This window comes from Lepidothrix coronata, unplaced genomic scaffold, assembly GCF_001604755.1.
Source record: "Lepidothrix coronata isolate B3197 unplaced genomic scaffold, Lepidothrix_coronata-1.0 Scaffold89, whole genome shotgun sequence".
Classification (NCBI taxonomy): domain Eukaryota; kingdom Metazoa; phylum Chordata; class Aves; order Passeriformes; family Pipridae; genus Lepidothrix; species Lepidothrix coronata.
In genome coordinates this window covers 501,166-509,659 of record NW_016690269.1, presented here as the reverse complement: position 1 = coordinate 509,659, position 8,494 = coordinate 501,166, and the positions used below count along the sequence as shown (strand labels likewise).

Sequence of the window (8,494 nt, the reverse complement as noted above, 5' to 3'; positions counted from 1 at the left end):
ACGGAAATGTAGAAGTTAAACAAAGGAAACAGTATTTCCTTTATTTTCTCCTGATTCCACGTGCCCGGGGTGGGAGGGGGATGTCGCGTTGTGACATCACCTGCTGGCAGAAGGTGACATCCCAAGTGGCCCGTTGTGACCCCACTGGGGGAGGTGTTGTGATGTCATCCCCCTCCCCGACTGTGTTTGAGCCCTGCAGAGCCCGGGACACTGTGGCTTGAGCCTGGACTCCTGAGTGTGACTGCGAAGTCTGGAGGGTTGAGCGAGGCTTCTCCCGGGCCTGGTGGTGCCTCGGGGGCTTACCTGGCAGTTCGGTGACTCCTCTGGGGCCATTCCCTGTGTTTGCTCAGCCCTGTCTGGTTTGGGCAGCCGGGCACTGCGGCTGTTTGCAGCAGGGAAGGTGAGGCTGTGGGGAAACTCCTCGCGGGTGTCTGTGCATGGGGTGTGCGCTTGGCTCGGGGAGTGGGGAGGGTGTCCTGGAGGGGCCTGGGCATTGCGTCCTCCCCGCCCCGGGACAGCCTCTGACCATGGTCCCGTTCCACCGTGCAGTGCCCGACACCCCTGGGAAGCGCCACAGAATCGCCAGCGTCGGAAGAGCCCTTCAGGGCCGTTAAGTGCAGCCGCCCGGCCCGGCCCCGGCCCGGCCCCGGTGCCCGCGATGGGCCCCGCCCCGTCCCGGGCACTGCCCGACCCGCCGCGGCGGGCGAGCCGGGCCACGCAGACCGAGTGGGACTGCCCGGTGTGTCACCGCGTGAGCTGCGACAGCCTGGCCGTGCCCTGCGGACACGCGTTCTGCTTGGGCTGCCTCCTGCGGGGCACGGCCGCGGACCCCGCCTGCCCCCGCTGCCGCAGCCCCGTCATCGCCGCCCGCTTCTCCGTGCTCGGCGACGCCGATTTCCTGCAGTGCATCCTCAGCCCGCCGGGGCGCTCGCCGGGGGCGCGGAGGGCTCAGTTCCGCCTGGTCGAGACCTGCCCCTGGTCCCGCTGCCCCCGGAGCCCCCCGGCCAGCCCCCCGCGGGCGCTCCCGGCCGAGCTCTGGGCGGAGCTGCTGCACGGGCAGGAGCATCTGCTGGACCCGGTGCGGCCGTGGCTGCGGCACAGCCTGGAGGCGATCCACGGCCCGCGCTGGTGGGAGGCCCGCGAGGTGGAGAGCATCGCTCTCTCCGCCCTCTGCATATACGGCCCCGACAGGGACCCGCTGGCCCAGATACTGCAGAACTACCTGGGGGAATACACGGCCCCGCTGGTGCACGGGCTGGTTCATGTCACCCTGAGCCAATGTGGCGAGGCCTGGCAGCTGCACCGCTCCCAACCTGCCAGGGACCGGGGCGGGAGCTCTGTGTCCAGCTCCAGCCGCTCCTCCTCACCAGGGGGCACCCCCACCCACAGCCCAGGGGGTACCCCCAGGCCCAGCCAGGCCGACACTTGTGACCCCGTGGGGTCGGGCCCAGAGGACCAGCTCGGTACATCAGAGGCCCCCCCTGGGAGTCCCAGCCACCCCCCATGTGTGCCTGTCCCTGCTGAGCAGGAGCAGCCCCAGGACGTGGCCCAGGAGCCCACAGAGGCTCCAGGTCCCTCCACTCCCGACCAGGACAGGGGCCATGAGCGCCGGCAGCACCGGCACCCCCGAAAGAGGAGGGCCCGCGACCGCCACAGTTCCTTGCGGCCCAGGAGGAGGAAAAAGAGAAGGAAATAAATTTCCTTGACACAGTCTCTGAGTGCTGCTTCCTCCCCCTTCTCCTGAGGCCCTTTTCCCGTTTTTGAGGCTCCCACACCCCCAGTGCCCCGACACACCACCTCCCAGGGAAATCCTGAGTGGAGCCATGGTGATGCCAAAGCTCTCGTGGGCAGAAAGATTCTTGTGTCTCATTTTGCCAGGTGAGCTTCCCATCCCCTTTCAGATCCCTTCAGTCAATCCATTGCTGACATATCTTCATTTCCACTATGGGAAGTCATCGGTTCTTTCCAAGCAGGGACCTGGGAATGGTGCAGGAGCCCCCAGGAGGGCAGAGAAACCCAAAGGCCCAAGGCTGATGTCCTCAGCTCCCCTCAGGATGAAGCAGCCTCTGCCTGGGTGTGGGGTTTAAGGATGGCCTGGGCAGCTGCCCATGTGGGATGTGGATTGGGACAGGGAAAAAGGCAGGCACAGGCTGACAGTGGGAGAAAGTTTGGGTTGGGAAGGGCTTGGGGGCTGGATCCCCAGATGGATCACGGGGTTGAAGAGGAGCAGCTGCAGGAGGGAGAGGGAGGTTTGGCACTGTCCTTTAGCCCATCCAGGCCACCGAGGATGGGGGGGTAGATCCTGCTGCTGCCAGTGGGCTCCATATCCCCAGGAATCACCTTGTTATTGCCCGGGGGGTGCCACATGTTCACATAAAAGCGGAGGGTAACAGGTGATGCCACTGGCAGATTCCCGCGTTCTGTGGGCTCAGCGATGTTCCCGTGTCCAGCCCCTTCCTGCCCCGCAGCCTCGGGGGGTCTCCCCAGTCCCCCTCCCCAAGCCCAGGGTCCCAGCGCGGCCGGGGCAGCCAGCAGGACCCTCGGCTTGTCTGTGGGACCACGGCCGAGGCTCCCAGGATGATTTTCCGCAGATGACGGAGAGCAGCAGAGCAGCCGCCGTGGTTTGCCCCGCCAGGGTGCGGTTCGGGTGCTGCTCGTGCTGCTCGCGGCTCTCTCTGGCCGGGCTGGGTGTTCCTCCCCTCGCGTCTCCCGGGTCCGGGCTGGCTCCGGTGTGAGGGGAGACAGGGGTCCGGTCCCGCCCTTCCCGCCCGGCCCAGGCGCGACCCGAACGCCCTCGCGGTGCCGCGGGGGCGGGGCCCAGTCGCGACAGCAGGCGCTGATTGGCTGCTGGCCCGCGGCCCGGAAGCGGAAGGTGCGGAGGAAGAGGAGATGATGGAGACGGTGGCGGAGCCGGGTGGGCAGTGCCGCCTGCGGCCCTTCTCCTGCGAGCAGGGGCTGCTCTCGCGGCCCGACGGCTCGGCCGCCTTCCTGCAGGGTCTGTGGGGCCGAACTACTGGGGCTGCCCCTCACAGGGCTCTCCTTCCTGGGGGATCTGACACATTACCGGGGTCCCCTTTTCCCCTTCCCAGCTCTTCCCGCAGGGTCTTCCCCCCTTTCCCGGGGCTGCCCGTCCTGCAGGCTCTAGGGACTCCGCTCCCCGGGGCTCCTCTTCCTGGGTTTCCCCACGTGCCCTTCCCAGCCCTCCGCGGCTCTCCTTGGGGGCTCCCCTCCCCATCCCATCTCTCCCCATTCCTTCCCTTCCATCCCACCCTCCCTGTCCGCAGGTGACACCTCAGTCCTGGCCGGGCTCTACGGCCCCGCTGAGGCGAAGCTCAGCAAGGAGCTACCGGACCGGGCGGCGCTGGAGGTGCTGCTGCGCCCCAAGGTGGGGCTGCCAGGTGGGACCCCCGGCCCTCCCCCAAAACAGGGAACCGAGGTGTTGGAGTTATTTACAGCTCTTTATTTACAGTTTGCTGGGCAGCTAATCCGCAAATATAGCTCTACGAACTTTGGAACTTGTTACTGTTAATACAGTGTTATACATTTTAGCAAACAAAGGCATTAATGTTCATCGGCTATAGGTTACATAGTTCTCTTGTTAATTACTATTCTGTTGGTTAATGACTCTCTTGCTTCTCATGCTAGTTGGTCATGCTCAGTGTTTCTCTTCCTTTGGGTCGGGGTGTTTCTTGGGTCGGTGGTCACAGCCTGCCCCTGCTGGAATCACCCTGAATCCAGTGGGACCTGCTTCAGCCCAGGTGCTAAATTGTCTTTATTAGTTCCTTTCTTATCTTGGGGGTTCTGCCAGATGCCGGGCCATAAATTCTGCGTTCCCTGTGCCCACTACCAGTGGAAATCCTTCCTCCCAAGCTGTGATACCCTCCCCCAGGGCTGAGATCACTGAGACGTGTCCAGCTCTAAACCTTAACAAGGCAGTTCCACCTACCAGGAATTTGTGTTTCCATCACCTTGGCATCACTCAGAGCTCGTTGGCTGCTCTCTGATCCGTGGGTTTAATCTCCGTTCTGGAGGCTAGAAAGCACAGACTGATCATCAGACAACAGCCTTTCTCAGGGGCACGTGCATGCTGTGGTTTGCAGGGGTGCTGGAGCGGAGCCGGGAGCAGCAGCTGCGCCAGACATGCGAGGCCGTGGTGCTGGGGGTGCTGCACCCGCGCACGGCCATCACCCTGGTGCTGCAGGTGCTCAGCGATGCTGGATCGGTATCCTTTGGCGGGGAGGGTTTGGGAGAACAGCTCAGAGTGGTGGGGTTGGGGTTGGGGGGCCGGAGCTGCGCTGTGTCCCTTGACTGTGACCCCCAGCTGCTGTCGTGCTGCCTGAACGCCGCCTGCATGGGGCTGCTGGACGCGGGGCTGCCCCTCTCCTCCCTCTTCTGCGGCGTCACCTGCGCCCTCAGCCCCGACGGCACCATCGCCCTCGACCCCACGGCGCGGCAGGAGCAGGTGAGCCCCGGGCGGGGGGTGCCCGGCCCTGCATGTGCCCCCTGAGCTCCCCTGACCCCCTGGTCCCACAGGAGGCCCGTGCCGTGCTCACCTTCGCCATCGACAGCAGGGAGAGGAAGGTGCTGATGGCCACCACCAAGGGCAGCTGCTCCGTGGAGGAGGTGAGGGACCTCGGGGGTTTGGGGGTGTGGGAGCCCCTCAGGGGGAGCCTGGCCCCCATCCCGCCCCTGTTCCCCCTCAGATGCAGCAGTGCCTGGTCACAGCCCAGCGCGCCGCAGACACCATCTTCCAGTTCTACCGCGACTCCTTGCGCCGCAGGTACTCCAAGTCCTGACCGGGACCCTGCGGGCGGCCGGGCCGGCCTGGACCCCACGCTCAGTAAAGGATCTTTCTGTATCTACTGTGCCTCTCGACTCCATCCCGTGCCACAGGGGCCCCCCAGAGTGGGGGGCACACAGGGACGTGCCCAGGACACATGTCCTGAGCCCCCAAGAGTGGGGGACGTGCCTGGGAACGCCTGTCCTGACACAGCCCCGAAAGCGGGGCCCACACGGGACATGGCTGGGACACGTGTTGTGCTGGGGCAGGAACAGGCGGCGCCGGTACCGCTCAGAGCCGGGACACCCAACATGGGGGCGCCGCTGGGTGGGTTGTGCCCGTTGCCAGGCCTTGACCTTCTCATAATGGCGGCGCCGCGGAGGGACGGATCGATCCTTCCTGGGCGGGGCTTGCGCTGCCGCGGCCAATAGAGCGGTCGGGAGGAATCACGTGTTTGGGAAACACGGGGGCGGGGGGAGCTGGAGCGTCTCACTGCGCGGGGGGTGGGGCGAAATGTGGAATTTTGGGGTGGGGATGATAACGGGGTGGAGTAGGGGGATTGGGGGTGCAGTAACGGGGAGTTTTGAGCGTAATAAGTATGACGGTGGAGGATCAGTGGGGGGATATGGCGGTAGTGAGAAGAGACAGTGAGGGATGTGGGATGCAATAAGTGTTACCAATGGGACCCATAATGGGGTGTAACGTGGAGTGGGAAATGATGTCAAATGGCATTGCAATGAAGGCGTGCCAACGCTCCGCTTAGAAAAAAAAAATAAAAAATAAACCCATGAGAAAAGCCCATTAAAAAAACCCCCAAAGAAACCAAAATCAAACCCCAGTAGATCCAAAGAAGCTGCAATGGAACTTTGGGATGAAAAACACGAAAGAGGGGTGAACCTCCGGGGGTGTCCCACGTGGCCGCACACGTGACGTCGCACGTGGCCACACACGTGACTACGGCCATGGCGGCGGCGGCGGCGGCGGCGGCGGTGCGGGGGCGCCGCTTCAAGTGGTCGCTGGACCTGGGGGCGGCCCCGGGGGGCCGGTGAGGGACGAGGGGACGCGGGGGGGACGCGGGGGGGTCTGGGTGCCGGCACCCCCACTCAGCCCCGCCCTGTGCCCGCAGGCCCCGTGGCGCCGCCGAGGGCCGCGGCCCGCTCGGGTTCGCCGACCGGCAGCTGGGGGAGGGCGGCGTCCACGAGAGCGACAAGATCCTCATGGAGAAGGTGGGACGGGGGGAGCCCTTGGGACCTCCTGCGGGGCGTCCCGGCTCCGGGGGCCCCCCCAGTCCCGCCCTTCCCGGAGAGTGGCCCCTCTGTGTCCCCACTCCTCGGGACCCTCACGGAGGGTGCTCCCTGTCCCATGGGAGTGGTCTCTGCCCGGGTCCCCCCCAGATTTCCCATGGAGGGTGGTCCCTACCCCAGCTCCCCCAGTATCCCGGCTTCCCCGTGGGAGGGGGTCTCTCTGTGTCCCTCCACACTCCAGCCCTCCATGGGGGTGGTTCCCTCGGTGCCCCAAATCCCACGTCCCCGTGGGGGATGGTCCCTGCCCTGGGTCTCCCCACACCCAAGGGGGTTGGTCCCTGGTGTCCCCCCACTCCCCAAGGCAGTGTCACTGTGGGTGCCCCAGCTTCCCCTCCTCCCTGTCGTTGCAGCGCTGCTGGGATGTGGCGCTGGCACCGCTGAAGCAGATCCCCATGAACCTGTTCATCATGTACATGGCTGGGAACACCATCTCCATCTTCCCGGCCATGATGGTCTGCATGATGGGCTGGCGCCCGCTCCAGGCCCTCATGTCCCTGTCTGCCAGTGAGTACAGCCCCCATGGTGGGGGTGACGGGCCCTGGAAGGACACACAGATAGACACACAGACACCCATGGACACCATGGGGCCATTGGGGGCACACAGACACCCCTGACCCCTGGGAGTCCCCAAAGCCACCACACAGACATCCCTGGGGGTCCACACAGACACCATGGACCCCTGGGGCTTCACACTGACACCCACAGGTGTCCCCAGACCCCAGAGCCCCCCAGGTGTCCCCCATAGGTCTGTGTGCCCCTGGGTGTCCACACAGACACCCACAGTCTTTTGGATGTCCTCCCCAGCCCCCCAGGTGTCTCCCACAGCCCCCCCTGACCCCTGGGTGTCCTCCACAGCCCCCTCACAGTCACCCCCATGTCAGTCCCACCCACCCCCCCCAGCACTCCCCCAGCAGCTGCCCACCCCTCACAGCCCCCAGTAACCCCCCCTGGCAGTTCAGCAGCCTGGGGGTCCCTGACAACCCCCCCTGACCCCCTCTGTCCCCCCAGCCCTGAAGGCCCTGGAGAGCTCCAGCCGGCGGGCACTGCAGGGGCTTGTGTTCCTGGTGGGCAACGGGCTGGGGCTGGCACTGGCCCTCTACAAGTGCCAGGCCATGGGGCTGCTGCCCACCCGCCCCTCTGACTGGCTGGCCTTCGTCACCCCCCCGCAGGTGGGCATGGGGTCCCCTGGGGGTGGGGGGCCTGGGGGTCCCCGTGGGAGAGCAGGGGTCCTGGGGATCCCCCAGGGAAAGGGGTCCTGGGCCCCCCAGGGATTCTGGGGTCCCCCCACTCACCCCCTTCTTCTCTCCCTTCTCTCGGCAGCGAATGGAGTTCACTGGTGGGGGCCTGATCCTGTGACCCCCCCACGCCCACTCACCAATAAAGGTGATGGCAGGATGTGATGTTGTTTTTGGGGGGAATTCAGAGGGTTTGAGGTGCCCAAGGAGGCACTGGGATGGGGCAAAGCAAAAAGTGTTTGCAGGGCTGTACTGGCAGTGCTGGGGACCACACTGGGAGCACCATGAGTGCATTGGGGGAGCTCTGGAGTCTGTGCTGGGAGTGCCCTGGGAACCTTGGGACTGTACTGAGAGTGCACTGGAACTGTACTTGGAGCCCCATGTCCCCATGTCTGGGGCCATACTGGGAACTCTGGAAGTGTACTTGAGGCTTCGTAGCCCATACTGGGATCATACTGGGAGAATGGCAACCCGAGGGTGGCTCTGTACTGGGAACACTGGGGATCATATCAGGATCTTGGTTTAAGTGTAGGTTGTGCTGGTGTTGTACTGGGAGTGCCGGGTCCACACTGGGAGTGTAGAGGCCATGCTGGGATCCTACCTGAAAAGCTGTGGTTCAGACTGGCATTTTATTGGCAGCACTGGTGCTATACTGGAAGCACTGGATCCATACAGCAGTGGTGGTGGGGGAGCCAGGGCAGCACACTGCTGTTTTCTACCCCATTTCACCACATTACTCTGCCCCAATTTCCCTGGTTTTCTTCCAGCTTCTTACCCCTTTGTGCCTCATTTTCCCCCCTTTCCCTTGTTTTTTCATGCATTTTTCCCCATTTTTGCAATAATTTCTTCCACTATTGCTCCCAGTAGAGCCCAGACCTTCCAGTATGGCCCAGTGCCCTCTCCCGGGCTGTGACTACGATCCAGGACTCCATGGTAATTCTATAGGGCCCAGAGTCCAATCCTAGTAAATCCCAGTCTCCCCTGTGACACCACAGCCGTGCTGGGGGGCCTGAGGTGGGGTGGGGGCTCCTTCCCCTATGGCCTCACCTCCCCACAGAGTCATTTGGGTTGAAAAGACCCCCAAGATTGAGTCCCCCCTGTGCCCGATGCCCACCTTGTCCCCCAGCCCAGAGCACTGAGTGCCACGGCCAGGCCTTCCTGGGACACCTCCAGGG

General features: G+C 64.3%; 2 protein-coding genes across 2 annotated transcripts; both read left to right on the top strand.

Moving 5' to 3' along the window:
* Positions 1-2,872: 2,872 nt before the first annotated feature.
* On the top strand, positions 2,873-4,862 carry EXOSC5 (exosome component 5). The gene is made up of 6 exons (XM_017821248.1): positions 2,873-2,995; positions 3,285-3,398; positions 4,101-4,222; positions 4,322-4,462; positions 4,534-4,623; positions 4,704-4,862. The coding sequence occupies exons 1-6, from the start codon at positions 2,890-2,892 to the stop codon at positions 4,794-4,796; spliced, it is 666 nt and encodes a 221-aa protein (XP_017676737.1). The 5' UTR covers positions 2,873-2,889; the 3' UTR covers positions 4,797-4,862.
* Positions 4,863-5,727: 865 nt separating this feature from the next.
* On the top strand, positions 5,728-7,479 carry EMC4 (ER membrane protein complex subunit 4). The gene is made up of 5 exons (XM_017821249.1): positions 5,728-5,825; positions 5,907-6,006; positions 6,435-6,588; positions 7,093-7,253; positions 7,405-7,479. The coding sequence occupies exons 1-5, from the start codon at positions 5,743-5,745 to the stop codon at positions 7,438-7,440; spliced, it is 534 nt and encodes a 177-aa protein (XP_017676738.1). The 5' UTR covers positions 5,728-5,742; the 3' UTR covers positions 7,441-7,479.
* Positions 7,480-8,494: the final 1,015 nt, after the last annotated feature.

Coding starts and splice junctions, on each gene's coding strand:
- EXOSC5 (XM_017821248.1), top strand. CDS start 2,890: ATGATGGAGACGGTGGCGGAGCCGGGTGGGCAGTGCCGCCTGCGGCCC. Junction 4,223..4,321: donor TGCTCAGCGATGCTGGATCG/GTATCCTTTGGC, acceptor TGTGACCCCCAG/CTGCTGTCGTGCTGCCTGAA. Junction 4,624..4,703: donor GCAGCTGCTCCGTGGAGGAG/GTGAGGGACCTC, acceptor GTTCCCCCTCAG/ATGCAGCAGTGCCTGGTCAC.
- EMC4 (XM_017821249.1), top strand. CDS start 5,743: ATGGCGGCGGCGGCGGCGGCGGCGGCGGTGCGGGGGCGCCGCTTCAAG. Junction 5,826..5,906: donor GGGGCGGCCCCGGGGGGCCG/GTGAGGGACGAG, acceptor CTGTGCCCGCAG/GCCCCGTGGCGCCGCCGAGG. Junction 7,254..7,404: donor CCTTCGTCACCCCCCCGCAG/GTGGGCATGGGG, acceptor TTCTCTCGGCAG/CGAATGGAGTTCACTGGTGG.